General features: G+C 54.2%; 1 protein-coding gene across 20 annotated transcripts; it reads right to left on the reverse strand.

The window, feature by feature from the left end:
- Positions 1 to 1,753: 1,753 nt before the first annotated feature.
- Positions 1,754 to 14,880, reverse strand: ST6GALNAC6 (ST6 N-acetylgalactosaminide alpha-2,6-sialyltransferase 6). 20 transcript variants are annotated; one of them, XM_072778053.1, is made up of 8 exons: positions 14,726 to 14,879; positions 13,542 to 13,598; positions 11,781 to 11,871; positions 9,819 to 9,998; positions 7,235 to 7,641; positions 3,852 to 3,959; positions 3,537 to 3,562; positions 3,064 to 3,219 (listed from the first exon to the last, which is right to left on the reverse strand). In XM_072778053.1, exons 2-7 carry the CDS (start codon positions 13,565 to 13,567, stop codon positions 3,559 to 3,561), a joined length of 816 nt encoding a protein of 271 aa, XP_072634154.1. In that variant the 5' UTR covers positions 13,568 to 13,598; positions 14,726 to 14,879; the 3' UTR covers positions 3,064 to 3,219; positions 3,537 to 3,558. The 20 variants fall into 20 exon arrangements, 18 of the variants coding, with proteins under 18 accessions (XP_072634146.1, XP_072634147.1, XP_072634155.1 ...); XM_072778045.1 differs by lacking the exon at positions 3,537 to 3,562 and having other exon boundaries at positions 1,754 to 3,219; XM_072778046.1 differs by lacking the exons at positions 3,537 to 3,562; positions 14,726 to 14,879 and adding an exon at positions 9,298 to 9,493 and having other exon boundaries at positions 1,754 to 3,219; positions 13,542 to 13,596.
- Between the last annotated feature and the right edge of the window lie 615 nt (positions 14,881 to 15,495).

The following is a 15,495-nucleotide window of genomic DNA, read 5'->3' on the forward strand; positions in this document are numbered from 1 at the left end:
TGGGATCACACCCTGAGCCAAAGGCAAGCGCTCAACCACTGTGCCACCCAGGCGTCCCTAAGTGCTACCTTCTGATGCTAAATTGAACTATCCCAGGATCCACCCCCAGCAACCAACCCCTCTCTCTTTTTTTCAAAGATTTTATTTACTCATGAGAGACACATAGAGAGGCATAAACATAGGCAGAAGGAGAAGCGACCAACCCCCCTCTTAATGTCCTCCTCTGGCATCTGCCTTCATGCCTACCAGTGAGCAGGCAAAGGGACCACAGTGTTCTGGGAGAAGGTTGACTTAGAAACCTCTGCCTGGACCCAGATTCCCAGAAGCCTTTGTGCGGGACTGGAAGTGCTGCCATATTCCTGTCTTCCCATTGCCATGTAGGGCCTTAGGCTCCCCACATAAGGACTTTGCAAGGAGTCCCTGTCCCTCCAACTGTCCAACCACCTCCACCGTTACTGTACCTGATTGGCCCCAGGCCCGGGCCCTGCAGCGTCCCATCGTCCTGTCCACCCTCTGCTGCCCAAGGGCTGCGCCTTTGGCCTTCTCTCGCTGACACTCATGGCCTTTCCCCATCTGACCCCAAGCCGTCTCATCTCCCACTGCTCCCTCCTTCTGTGGCTTCACGGCTGACTAGAGCGAGGCTATAGGTCCCCCCTCCCTGTTCCCACCAGGCTTTTGTTCAGGCCATTCTTCCCACCTGACGTTCCCTCTCTCACCAATTGCACCTAACACAGCACATGACATGTGCTACCTGTTGCATGAACGTAAATGTGAGCAAGAACCAATGCATGGTGCCCCTGCGGCCTACCAAGTCTGTGGCCCACCCTCCCAGCTGGCCCAGTGCCGGGGTAGAGCTCTTCCCCCCCTCGTCCCTGCAGTCCCGGCAGCCTGCCCTCAACTCACACAGCGCCTTTGTCAGGCCTCTGCTCCCAAGGGCATCTTATCTGCCTCAACAGGTTGTAATCAGCCAGGGTCATGGACCCCCTTCCTCCTGCCAACCTGGAGCAAACAAACCCTTTGCCTAGAGCGTGGCGGCAGCCGCGTGGAGTCCGGGGCTCACCGGGGCCCTCCCCAGGCTCCAGCCCAGTGGCCTCGCCTCCTTTCCAGGCCAGGCCTCACAGGAAATGTCCCTGCCCTCAGCTCCCGGAGGCCCTAGAGCCAAACTCTGAGCACCCACCCCCTGCAGTCTCCCCTTGGTTGTGCTGCTCTGGCCTCCTGCAGAGCTTCTGCTTCTGTGACAACGATATCATTCCTCCTCACACACACACACTTTTTCCTGCCAGGAGCATTTACCCCAAACTTCTACAGACTCCTCCTCACCCTTCAAGCCTCCGGAAGAATGTCACCTCGATAAAGGGCCCAGTGTCATTGTCCTGTAGTCCTGACCACCCGCCAGGCCCTGTCTGGGACAGGACTAGCACGGGGCCCCTCCCTTTCCTGGAGCCTCCCTAGAACCTGGAGGGCAGTGTCTGGACCTGTCTCGCCCCTGAGGGAACCGGCGCTCTGAGAGGTGAAGTGACTGGCCTGAGGTCACACTGGAAAAGCCAGGTGGGCTTGGTTCCGGGAACCCCACACACCTCTGGAGCTGCCAGGTCTCCACCCAAGCTGCAAAATGCATGACTCACTGCCTGGCTGAAATGGCCGGCTGTCCTGAGTGTGGGCTCCCAGGCTGGAGGGCGTGGGCACTGTCCTGAGGAGGCTCACAGCAGGGCTGGACAAGGCCAAGCTTGATCCGAGACACAGGAAACAGAAACAGAGCTTAGGTGCATTTATTCCTGTACAAATCATTACAAAACCAAGTCTGGGGTAGTCGCCGGCTCCCAGCCCCCACCCCAGTGTGCAAAGGCTTGCTGCTGGCCTCTTTCTTCTCCACCTGACCCCTCCTGCTCCACAGCCTCCTCCAGGAAGCCCTCTAGTCTTCCCTTCCAGGCTCTGGAAGAATAGGGGCAAGCCCACCCCACTGAGGTCCAACAATAAAGTGCCTGATCTAGAGTGAGGGGACAGAACCCAGGTGACACGGCTCCTGGCCCCCGAGAGCCTTCCTAGGCCCAGCTGAGGGGAGACCCTTGGATGATTCCAGCAGCGACAAAGGGGCTGTGTGAAACCCCAATTGGGCTGGGATTCCCCCTTTCTCAGCCCCAGAGGCCATTCCAACAGGTGGAAAGCCTCACTGCTAGATGGCAGAAAAGGGAGCCTGGCTCTTTAAGAGCCAAACTAATGGCAGCTGAGTGGAGGGATTAAGAAAATAGCTAAAGGTTTATCCCTTTCCTATTAGATCCCCCCAAACTCTGTGGGAGTTTGTGCAAAAATACCCTAAGTTTCCAGGAGGAAGTGAGGAAGGGGACTCCAGACCCCCAGGAGCTGAGCCCCCCAGCAAGGGTAGTGGCGGGAGGGGCCCAGTCTTACTGGAAGACAGACCCAAAGAGGTCAGTGGGGAAAGTGGGAGGGGGCCTCAGACTCCACATTAGAACCTGACACGGGCAGGAGGGCGACCAGAGAGGCGGCAAGGGTTTTGTCCAAAGCCACTCAGGGCAGAGCCAAGATCCCGATGGGGGCTCCCACCTCTAGTAGCCCCCTATAAGCCCACAAATGCCCTGGCCTAGCTTCCAGACAGCTCCCACTCCCATGCAAACCCTCTCTCTGGCTCAGGGTTCCCAGCTCTTCAGGACAGGACCCTACTGTCCCAGCCAATAAGGGAGTGATTGGGGGTCCATCCTGGGGCACTGAACCAAGGCCTCATGGGAAAGCACATGTCCTTAGCCTCAGATAACTTCAGAAATACCCTGATAGACTATGCTCAGACCCTGACTGGACTAGAAATACCTCCATCACCCCTGATTAACCACATAGCTCAAATCCCTGATTGGTCAAGAGACACCCCCAGGCCCTGGCTGGAGGATACGAGGCCCTGATTGGCCAAAAGACACTCCGGCCAGCCCTGATTGGCCAAGAGATGGCCCTTGGTTGAGTGGCTGGGAGGAGAGAGGACTCTCCTGTGTCCCCTGTGAGAGGTCCACAGGCAGGGTAGCCTAGGTCCAGGAGGGGTGGGAGAAGGTGATTCCATACAGCTGGGCCCAGGATGAGAAGACCCTCTTCTCGGTGATGAAGCGGTGGTGGTTGCCTTTGCGGCTGTGCTCATTCTGGATGTAGGTGACACACTCATCTGGCCCCTTGGGTTCATAGTAGTGGTAGGGCATGCGCTGCAGACGGGGCCGCTGGCTGGGGCAGAGCAGATGGGGGCTGTCAGGGTAGGGCAGGCACCAGCAGGGTCCTTGCGCTTTCCAGCACCTGACTTACTAGAGGATTTCAGTGGGGGAAATCCCTGCCTCTCCCAGGGCCTCCGTTTCCCCATTTGTAAAATGAGTGTAGAGCGGACTAGGTTTATGACCACTCGACTTTTTTTTTTTTTTTTTAATTAATATGATTGAAACTTTTCCTTTCCTTAAGAGGGTGGTGATGTAGGGGTAGTGGTAAGAAGGGCGGGCTCTGGAACCTGGCCCCAGTGCTTACTGTTTGTGGGACCTTAGGCTACTCACAAAACGTTTTCTTCAGCTTTTCTCATCTATGGAACAGAAAGAATAAGGTAACTACCCATTAGGGTCACTGTGAGGAGTAAATGACATCACAAATGTAGCGAGGCTTGTAACATGGTCAGCACTCGGTAAAGAAAAGCTGTCACCTAGCAGACTTTTCATATAATAATAATAGTTATTAATATATGAATTCTGGACTCTGGCTGAGTTGAGGGGAGGAGCCCCAAGAAGCCTAGATCTCTGCAGAGCAATTCGAATACCATAGAGGCCCTCAGAGGCACCCCCAGCCGAAGTTTCTGGGCCCTATCCGGGGCTCACCTGCAGTAGTCAGGGGGGACCATGCCGTAGACGTGCACATGGTCACACAGCTCCACTGCAATCACCATGGTGAACCAGCCGGTGCTCAACCACGAATGAGACTTTTCCCTGGGGGCAGAGAGGGGGCACAATGAGGGGGCACACACATGGGAAGGTCAACACGCCTGGAGTTTCCCGAAACTCCTCCCACCCCCACCCCCACTGGGGCCCTCCCCCAACTTCAGTGACCCCCTTGCTCAAGCCCCACTGTGGGAGCATGGGCATGCTGGCAGAGGACTTGTCTGGGCAGAGACGAAGGGTGTGGAGAGAGCGCCTTTGAAGGAACAGGGCATGCTGGGAATCAACTGGAGAGATTAGTCAGAGTAGGGCAGGTCACAAGTGACCATGAGCTCACTAGACTCGTGGTCTTGCTTGATGGAGCTTGCTAAGAGCAGCCATGCCCACACTAGGAGCAAACTAATGGGAGACTAATCAGAGAAGGTCATGCGGTGACCACAGGTTCAGAGCAAGACATGGAAAGTAGCCAAGGACCTAGAGCTGAGCTGCCCACTACAGCAGCCAGTAAGTAGCATGACATGTGGTTGAAATGTGCCATTAGTGTAAAATATGCATGGGATTTTTTAGTATGAAAGAACAAACATAGAAAATGTCACTGGTAGTTTTTGATTATATGTTAAACTGAAAATAGTTTGGATATGTTTGATTGAAGGTGGTTCTTGGGGAAGTTTTTGTTTTTGTTTTGGTTCTTGGGGAAGTTTAAGAAGAAAATGAACCTCTCACAAGACTGACAAAGAAAAAGAGAAAAGACAGAGTTACTACTATCAATAATAAAACAGAGATTATATATCACAGACCCTGTAGACATGAGAAGGGCAATAAGCAAACCACAAACAATTACATACATAAAATCCTCAACTTAGATTGAAAATCAGAAACTACCAAAACTCAGTCAAGGTGAAACAGATGAACCTGAGTGTGTGTGACTATTAAGAAATTGAATTCATCATTCAAAACCTTCAAAAAGGGGGATCCCTGGGTGGCCCAGCGGTTTAGCGCCTGCCTTTGGCCCAGGGTGCGATCCTGGAGTCCCAAGATCGAGTCCCACGTCAGGCTCCTGGCATGGAGCCTGCTTCTCCCTCCTCCTGTGTCTCTGCCTCTCTCTCTCTCTTTCTCATAAATAAATAAATAAATAAATAAATAAATAAATAAATAAATATTTAAAAAAAAAAAAAAAGCCTTAAATAAAAACAAAAACAAAACCTTCAGAAAAGAGGGACACCTGGGTGGCTCAGTGGTTGAGCGTCTGCCTCTGGTTCAGAGCATGATCCTGAGATCTGGGATCAGGATTGAATCCCACAACCGGCTCCCTGCAGGGAGCCTGCTTCTCCCTCTGCCTATGTCTCGGTCTTTATCTGTGTCTCTTATGAATAAATAAATAAATCTTTAAAAAAACAGAAAATCTTCAAAAAGAACTCTCCAGGTCCGGATAGTGTCATTGACAAATTCTACCAAACATTTGAAGAAGAAATAACACCAATTCTACACATTTTCTGAGGCCAGCATTACCCATAATACCAAAAACCATGCAAAGACAGTACAAAAACAAAACAAAACTACACATTGGTATGTCTCCTGAGTACAGACACAAAAATCTCAACAAAATATTAGCATGTTGGGATGCCTGAGTGGCTCAGTGGTTGAGCATCTGCCTCTGGCTCAGGGTGTGATCTGAGGATCTGGGATCAAGTCTCACATCGGGCTCCTTGCAAGAGCTCCCTCTGCCTATGTCTCTGCCTCTCTCTGTGTGTCTCTCATGAATAAATAAAATCTTAAAAAATATATTAGCATGTCATATCCAGCACTATATAAAAATAATACATGGGATCCCTGGGTGGCGCAGCGGTTTGGCGCCTGCCTTTGGCCCAGGGCGCGATCCTGGAGACCCGGGATCGAATCCCACATCAGGCTCCCGGTGCATGGAGCCTGCTTCTCCCTCTGCCTATGTCTCTGCCTCTCTCTCTCTCTCTCTCTGTGACTATCATAAATAAATAAAAATTAAAAAATAATAATAATAATACACTACAACCAAGTGAAATTTATTCCAGAAATGCAAGTCTGATTCGATATTCAAAAATCAATCAATATTCAAAAATATATACGGTGGTATAATCCACCATAGTAATAGCCTTAAGAAAAACCACATGATCATATCAATTGATGCAGAAAAACACTCGATAAAATTCAAAATCCAAAAAAAATAAAAATAAAAAATAAAATAAAATTCAATATCCAATAATTATGAAAACTCTTAGCAAATTAGAGAAGGGAACTTCTTCAGTTTGGTAAAGGATAACTAAACACTCTATAGCTAACGTCATATTCAATGACGAAAGACCAAATGCTTTCCCAAGATGGCGACCAAGGCAAGGATGTCTACTCTCATCATCCCCCATATAATTTGACCTTGTATCAAAGTCCTAGCCAGTGCAATAAGGCAAGAAAAAGAAATAAGATGCATACAGATTAGAAAGGAAGAAATAAAGGTGTTCTGAATTACATGTCCTTACAACATGATTTCGTGCATAGAAAACCCAATGAACCTAGAAAAATCTCCCAGAACCAATATGTAAGTTTAGCAGGATTATAGGATATAAGGCCAACACACAAAAAATCAATTGTATTCCTATATACTAGCAATAAATAAATGGAAACTCCCTAAAATTTTAAATAAAATTTATAATAGCTCCCTCAAATCTTAAATATTTAGGGATTAATCAAACCGAAAAAAATACAGGGTATAGATGTTGAGTGTTTCGGGTTAAATAAAATATATTCAAATCAATTTCACCTGTTTCCTTTTACTTTTTTAATTTGGCTACTATAAAAATTTAAATTACATACATGGCTTGCATTATATTTCTATTGGATAGCACTGGCCTAGCTCTTCTGGGGCGATCAGCCAGAAAAGGACATGCTGGGAAAGATGTACCCTTAGGATAGAGCATGCTGGGAGCAACTGTGTGCCTCAAGCAAGACATGCTGGGTACAGTGAATTCCTGCCGTGAGCAACAGGGAGTTCTCCTAGAAAGATTCTAGGAGTGAGTGATTCTTAGAGCAGAACATGCTAAGAGTCCTGTTTCCTCAGACCAATGCATGCTGGGAGGAAGCCCTCCTGGGGAGACGAGACCGTGCAGAGCATGCTGGAAGTGACCCAGGCTAGGGGCTAGACGTGAAGAAGATTCTCCTGGAAAATCTGACCAGAGGGTAGCAGGAAGTGACCACAGCCTCAGAGGAGTGCATGCTGGAAACCGAAGGCCTGGTAGGCAGAGAATGCTTAGGGGGAGCACAGGGCTGGCTAGAGGGGGCAGGCAGGAAGCTGGTACCTGTCCTTGCCCGTCTCACCCCGGAAGAGGTCGTCAAATTGGCGCATGCGGCCGGGAGAGACGGCATAGGCCTCCATGTTGGGGAACACCAGGCCTGCCCGCTGGATGACGCGCACAAGGCTGCCCTGGGGCTTCTGCATCTTGTTTGGGGGGCCCCAAAAGATAAACACGGTCTCGGGGGTCCGGTTGACGAACTCCTGGGGCCTCCGCAGCACACGGAATACGCTGGAATGGGCTACCACACGGAAGGTGGTCTTGTTGCCTACATCGGCTGAGTAGCCCGTGGTGGGCGCATCATTCATGCGGATTGTGCACTCGGCTCGCTCAATCTCGGGACCCAGCTTGGTTCCTAGCAGGTGGCTAGAGCTGGTGACAATCACACACTGGTGGCACCGGGATGGCAGCGTCTGTGGGGGGCAAGGAAAGTCAACACTGTCATGACCACTCAGTGCCAGGCCCTATGCCCTGTACATCCAGGCATCTGGGAGGCAGGAATTATTTTACCCATTTTATTTTATTCATATTTATTTACCTGTTTGTATATTTAGAGATTGTGTGTCGGGAGGTGCAGAGGGGGAAGGAGAAGCAGGTTCCCTACAGAGCAGGGAGCCAGATGCAGGGCTCGATCCCAGGACCCTGAGATCATGACCTGAGCTGAAAGCAGACACTTCACTGACTGAGTCACCCAGGTGCCCCTATTTTGCCCATTTTAAAGACAAGGAAACTAAAGGCTCTTCACTCAACATTCAACAAATATTACTTCAAGCTAGCTAATGGCCAAATGCCAGGGACAAAGCAATGAATCAAAGAGACCCCATTCCTACCTTCAAGAAGCTCACAGTCAGAGAGTCAGGGAACAAGTAAAAGACAAAATGACACCAGGTGGTGAGTAAAACGTGTTACGAAGATAATACAGTAGGGGCAAGGGATCAAGAGAGACAGGAGTAGGGGCTACTCTAGAAAGATCATCTGGGGGATGGGGGGCTCTCGGAGTGGAGACCTGGAGGATGAAAAGGAACCACATAGGAAAGTACTCAAGGCAGGAGGAACAGCAAGACCAGAGGTTCTGAAGTGGGAATGACCATGGTATGTTGGGAAGCAAAAGGATGCTTGGCTGGGGCAGAGTGAAGGAACAGGAGGACAAGACAGTCATGCAGGGATGTCCCCAAGGCACACAGCAGAGGAGCGGAGCGTTTGGGTAGGAACCCAACTCTGTGTGGCCCCAGCGCCCCAGCCTTAGTCCAGTTCCCATAGGAGGGAATCCTGCCCAGGGCACCCATGACATTTCCACAACACCCACCAACAAGACACCACCTTGCCAGTTAGGAAAGGGTGGAAGCCCCTCTGGGCCTGTTTCCCCACTGCTGAATGAGTTGGAACCATGAGTTCTCTGGGACCTATCTTCTACCCATGGAATTCCTCTTTACCCGTTAAGCCTAAATTCAGGTGCTACCTCTTCCAGGCAGTCTTCCCTGAGCCGTTACTCCAAGATCCAACAATTGGTCCCATGGACCTCAGCTGATGGCTTTTGCAGCTTTCCCGAGCTCTACTGGCTTCCCCTGTCAGGCTGGAGGTAGCTACAAGCTCAGCACTGCCTCCACCCGCACTCAAGCTCTTCTACTTTCTCCTAGGTTCTGTTATTTTTATTTCAAGGGCATTAGGATCTCAGTTAGATGTTGATCCGTGTCTAAATATCTGCTAAGGGGCCCTTTCGCAGTAAGGGTGTATTCAGAGCCCCAGGCACCAAGTGTACAAAGATCCTGATAGATTTAGGAGGATTTGTGACGGAAGAGAGGGAGGCAGGCAGGGATCTGGAGACCTCCTCCTCCTGGAAGGTGGAGTCCATATTCCAGGCCAATGATTATCTCCCTGGCCTCTCAGAAAACATTTACGGCTTAGAGGATTATAGAGGGAACCCCAGAAATACAGCCTGAGTTGCATGGCTACCCAAGGCAAACTAAAGCCCTGGGAATGACCTTTGGCTTCTCTATACAGCTGCAACTCCAAAGGGATTTGGGGCTCTGCCCCTCCCTTGCCGTGTGGCCTTGGACAAGTGACTTTACCTCTTTGACTCTTGGTTTCCCCATCTCTTCCAGGAGGATAACAATGCTGACCTCACAGCCTCTGTAGGTGTGACGATTACTGCTAATCACAGTGCCTGGCACACAGCAGGCAATTGACAAAGGACAACCATTATTATGACTGTTTTGTGTTGTCAAGTACTCCAGTGTTCCGCTCCCAAACCCTGTATGGACACCCCTGCAGAGACAGAGATCAGTGAAAGCCAGCAATACCTCTCCTTAGGGATTCAGACTCAGAAAGCAGTAGGATATCAATGTTAAAATGGGACCTTGCAGAAAGTGGAGGCCCAGAGACAGACAGGGCACCTGTCTGAGATCACACAGCAAACCAGGGGCTGATGGCACTGGAAGCCAAGGCCTTGACTCCTGGGGTTCCCCCTTTCCTTTAGGAAGAATGGAAATAGCAGAGAGAAGAGGTGGAGGAGTGGGAACAGAGATGGTGGGTAGCAGGGAAGACCAACCATCAGCTTGGTCTCAAAGAGTTCCCAAAGTGGTCACGCTACCTTGTTGCCAAGAATTGGGACATACGCGTCCGTGATGCTCCACTTCTTGAGGTTGACGGGCCTGCGGGTGCGGCCCCGCAGGGAGCCGTAATGGAAGACCTCATTGGCACTGTTGGAGCTGTAGAGGATGAGGATGGTGATGAGGGCGAAGAGGACCACGAACACTGCTGACCGCTGCTCCTGGAGAGGGGAGGGGCCGATGAGTGCCCAGCCACCCCCCAGGCCCCTGCCTCGTCCTTGCCACCTACAATGCTTGGCTAACTCCTGCTCTTCAGACCAGTTGAGGCACCACCTCCTCCGGGCCCCTGAGCACCCCCATCACAGCACTGGTCACACTGTGGTCTCCCACCCCCTCCCCACCAGTCAGACCATGAGCTCTGTGGGCTGGGACTGAGACAGCCTCGTTGGCCACCTTATCCCACCTCCCAGAACACAGAAGCACAGAAGGTTCTTGGGGAGGGTTCGCTGGATTGGATTGGATGTGTCAGAGGGATACCTCAGCTGCAGCTGGAAGGATGCTTAGAGACAGGTGAGGCATTCAAAGGAGAGGGCCCAAGGTCTTCCCCAAACAGGAACTCTCTGTAATGTTTATCATTCATGAAGCCTAGAGGGGATGGATCTGGTCAGGAATTGGAATGTGTGGGCAGCCAGTGTAGGAAAGTAATCCCCAAAGTATCCACTGGGATTTATCTGCCCAGGGTCCACATGGTGAGACAAGATCTGGAAGTCCTGGCTCTTTGCGCTAAGCCCTCTGTGCTGGTTACTCATGTATCTCTCCTCAGTTCCAAGTTCACCCTTTTTGCCTGCTCTGTGAAAATGGCCCTGGGCCCTAGTGTCATTTTGCCAATTAATTGCAGATTGAGCTTTGTCAGGAAAGGATGCTGGAGAGGCAGTGCGAGACAAGAGGAGTTTGCTTCCTGCTTCTAGTTGGACTTGACACCTGGTCTGTGCCCTTGCCCTTCCACAGCACACGGCTTCCAGAGCACATGCTCCATCCCCAGCACCCAGTGACCAGCAGCCAGAAGCACTCAGCTGTGCTTGCTTGGGCACCTGGCTTCAGGCAGTTTGGGAGCAGAGTGCCTCTGGCTCCTGCTAGGAACACAGCTTCTCCAGAGTTCAGTTCATGCAGTACACTCAACTACCAGAGGCCAGAGCTCTGTCCCTGGAGCAGTTTTGTACAGGCTCAGAGGGACTCTTCAGAGTGGCAGCCTTCCTCGTAGCTCAGAAGTGTTTTTATGACAACTTCTGCCAGCCCAGCACCGGGTAAGGTCTCTGTCATCCAGTGCGCCAGAGCTGTGCCCTCTCCAGCAAGGCCTGGGCCTCAGGCCTGCAGGTGGTGGCTGCTCCTTCTCCTGGCTAGTCTTGTATTCCTAAGAGTTCCAATCCCTCATTACTCGATGCCTGGCTGTAGCTAATAGTTCTTTACACTAAACTTTCCTGGTTCAAATTACTGTGTGCTTTCTGTCTCCCAGTCTGACCCAGATTGGTATGTCCACACTACACTACCCCTGACCCTCAAGCTGTGCCAAGGCTGCCCCGCATTGGAGCCCAGGAAGGGGTCCACAGGGCCAGGAACATAGTAGTGAATGAATGGATTGCTGTGACACCCTCAGAGTGATGCTCCCAACATCCTGTCATCTTTGACTCTGACCACTGCCTGCTCACCCCACCCCACCCCCACCTTGCACAGCACTTCACAGTCACCTTCTCGGCCAATTCTGGACCACAGATGGACCAGTCAACCTAGGAGGACAGAGGAGGACCTAGCCCAGAATGAGAAAAGAGCTTGATCCCAAAGCTACAGGGATCAGTGGCCACAGCAGAGCTCAAGCCTCTCAGGCATCAGCCACTTCTTGGTAGGGAAGAGACACCGGTAGTGGCCTGAGGAGGCAGGCCCAAAGGAGCCCACTTCACTGAGAAAGTAAAAAGCTGAGATAAGGACAAGAAATGAGGGGGGCTTACTTTGTTGCTACTCATCTCTCTCCGGCGTCTGCTGAGGGGCAGGGGCCAGCGTCCTGTAGGTGGCCCAGGGGGCAGGGATGTGGGGTCACACCTGCAAGCCACAGAAAAGGTTATGGCTTGAGTCCTCTCCCCTAGAACAGCCGGTCAAAGGCTACACCCTCCCCACCCTACCAGCCCTCTTACCCACGCAAGACTTCAAGGCTCAAGGCCATATCCATTTTGCAGAGGGAGACACTGAGGCCCAGAAAGGGCAGCAACCTGCTTGAGGTCACACAGCCAGGTGGTGGCAGAGCCCTGCCTCTCTCTTGGTCCCCTGCTCTCTCCCACTCCGCTCCCCGAACAGGGACCTCCCCATACCTTAGCTCTCCTAGGCAACCGACTGGTCTGAGGCTGCACCCCAACCCAGCAAGAGCCCCATGCACACTCCTACGCCACACTCTGATGTAGGTCCCTGTGGTCTTGGAATAAGGCAATATTCCTTACAGGTCCCCAAAGTTCTCTGCAAAGCACCCTTCCAGATCTTGCATTAACTGTCCCTTCTATCTAGAACACATCCCTTCTATCTAGAACACCCTGCCCTCCTGCACCCTGCTCACGCTCTCTCATCCTCCAAGCCTGGGGGAGGCCAACAACTTCCTATGTGTCACCTCCCCACTAGGCTGAGAGCGGCTGAGAGCTCCCTGAGGGTGGGGCCGGCCCAGATCCTCACTCACCATCTCCTCTGTGAAGCCTCAGAGATCGGTGCAGGAGGTTCGCTTAATGACTTCGTTAATTAACAATAAGATCTCGGGGTTAAGGGCACAGACTCACCAATGGGCAATAATCACAGTCCCACCCTCCGAGCGGGTGGAGGACCTCCAGTAACGGGGCAGCCTTGGACAATCCTTCCTGCCTGCCCATCTGCCCTTAGCGGCCGCGGCTGCGAGGGGACATCTTCACAGGCCCTAGCTCCCCTCCAGACCTCAATCTCCCCACCTGTCCAAAGGGAGGGAGTACTTGCATTCCAGCCACCTCCAGTAGATTCGAGGCCACTGGGAGAGTGTGCGGAGGGAGAAACAGGGGCCCAGGGCTCCCCAGCTCCGTCCTTCCGTCCAGGGGCCTCCCAGCTCCGGCCACTGTCCCCGCTCCCTGACCTGGCCGCTGTTTACTCCTACACCGCCACCACCAAGAGCCACAGAACCCCAGGCCGAAGGAGGCTCCTCGCATGCCGCTCCTGATTGGCTGGGCCCCGACTCCGCCCACCGCACAACCCCGCCCCTTCTCCGGGGGAGGCCCCCTCCTCCCAGGCCGGGCCTCTGATTCCTCCCAGACCGAGGGCCAGGACCCGAGGGCCAGCCCGGGGGGGAGCTCTCGCTGGGTCCAGTGCCCACCATACAGATCAGGAAACTGAGGCCCATTAGGAGAGGAAACAACTTGTCTTCGGACTCACAGCCCCCGCTGGGACGCGAGACGGGAGTCCAGAATCCCAGCGTGGCGCCCATCAGCACTGACCCCCTGGCAGTCTGGGCCCTCACCGTCCAGCTGCCTCTGAGCGGAGCCTCCCCTCTCACTACCCTTTCCTTCGGATGCCCCACGCCCCAGACACACCAGGGCACTCCAGTTCCCTGGCCCACCCTCTCCCTACCTTCCCACCTTCGCCTGATGAGTGCCCTCAGCCAGGACCACGGACCCCCTGGTCAGCCCCATCACAATCCAGCTCTGAGAAGGCCACGGTCATACAGCATCTCAGGTGCCAGTGTGAATCCCGGTTCCACCACTTACTGGCTGAGGGGCCTCGAGCAAGCCATGTGACCTCTATGAGCCTCAGTTTCCTCATCTCTGAAATGGGAATAATAAGAGTAGGTAACTTATGGGGTTGTTGAAAGGATTCCAGCAGACGTGGCAAGGGAAGTAGGGGGCTTGAAAGTGATCGGTCAGTGCCTGTTAGCCTTGTGGTTATTCATTGTTGGAGGCCTGCCTCACCTGGAGCTTGCCAGAACACTGCCCCTTCTCAGATACCTCGCCTAGCCACTTCCCTCTAATACCAAGGAAGATGTGCAGGGAGCCACATTAGGTACCACCCACTCACCCCATCCTCCGGCAACCCTGGAGGGAAGGGCTCTTATTCCCCATTTCACAGATAAGGAGACTGAGGTACAGAGAGGCAGAGCTGCCCAGAGTCAGCCGGGGAGCCTTGTTTGCAGGCTTGTTTGCAGGGAGCAGTCCAGGGCTGAGCCTGCCGGGATCTCCCTCAGGGATCTCCCCGGGTGGAATCGGCCAGAGGCCACCAAGTGTGTGCTCAGCACCTGGCCTAGCACCAGGGAGCAGGCCTGCTGGGGAGTGACTTGCTCGTGCTGGGGAGGCGGCGGCATCCAGCGCTGGGCCAGGAGCGTGGCCTCGGCCGGGACTGGCCGCGCAGGAGGGCTCAGTCCGTGGCTGCGTGTGGGGGGACACACCCTGCCCCCTGTATGGGGGCTTTGCCCCTCTCCGCCGGGGAGTCCTCCTGCAGGGTCGAGACGCCCCCACGAGCCGCGTGGGAGGAGGGCTGGGGAGAAGGGGGAGGGAGGCTCCTGATGTCTAGATGGGGGGTCGCTGAGCCCTTAGGTCCACTGGTGGGGGGCGACTCACCCTCTACGCCCCCTCTCGCGCCGACCTCCCCCCCCCCCCCGCCCCAATTCCCGCACTCCGGGCGGTCCGGAGCCCAGCCCCGGCTGGGGAGAGGAGGGAGGCAGGACGGCGGCAGGTCCCCGAGCCCTAATGGAGTAGTCAGCGGCAGGGGCCCCGCGAACCCCGCGACAGCCCTTGGGCGCGAGGACCGGGATGTCCAGGCGCGGCCGCCGAGGGACAGCGGGTCTAGGGGGGGCCCGGGGCTGCACATCTCCCCCCGGCCCGGGGTCGCGACCCCCTCCCCCGGGCGCACGCAGCGCCCCCCTCCCGCTGCCCGCCCCCGCGCGCCGCCCGCTCACCTCCCCCGGGGAGCGCCCGGCCCCGCGGCCCCCGAGCCCCCTCACATGGCTCCGGGAGCCGGGAGCCGAGAGCGGGGGTCCGCGCCGCTCCGGCCGCCCAGGCCCCGCCGCAGCCCCCGCCCGCCGGGTCCTAGCGCCGCCGCCACCGCCGCTCGGGCCCAGGCCAGGGAGGCGGGCGGAGCCTGGAGGGGCCGCGGGAGGCTCCGCCCAGGGGCGGCGCCAGCGGGGAGGGGTGGGGGGCTGGCGACCCCGCGCCCGGGCCGTGCAGGCGCCTCGCTTGCTCCTTCCCGCAGCCGGGAGTGGCGATGAAAAAAAAAAAATTACAGCAGCCTACTGGAGCCCTTCAGTGTGAGTGGGGCCTGTTTTATCTCGCTTTATTGCCGCCACGGCCCGGATGGGGAAACCGAGTCCCAGGGCGCACTGAACTCGAAATCAGTTGAGCTTCATCCAGAGCTCCCCTACCCCGGGCCCCCAGAGCCCTGTATCCACTAGTCGCCGGGAGTGAACCCAGGGGTCCTCCCTTGGATTCAAGTCCAGCTGTGCCACTTACTAGCTGTTGGGGCTTGGCACATTACTCACCCTTCCTCTGCTCTGGAAAATAGGCAGAACAGGCTCATAGGGTGTTGTCAGGGTTAAAAATGTTATGTAACTTCTTGGAGTTGTCGGGGTATTCATGACATGGGTTTTATGTGATAGTAGCCACGATAGGGGCCTGGTTAAATAAACAAAAGCACAGCCCAGCTAAAATGAAGGATGCAAGTCAATAGGCA

This window comes from Canis lupus, chromosome 16 (genome assembly GCF_048164855.1).
Source record: "Canis lupus baileyi chromosome 16, mCanLup2.hap1, whole genome shotgun sequence".
In the NCBI taxonomy this organism is placed as follows: Eukaryota; Metazoa; Chordata; class Mammalia; order Carnivora; family Canidae; genus Canis; species Canis lupus.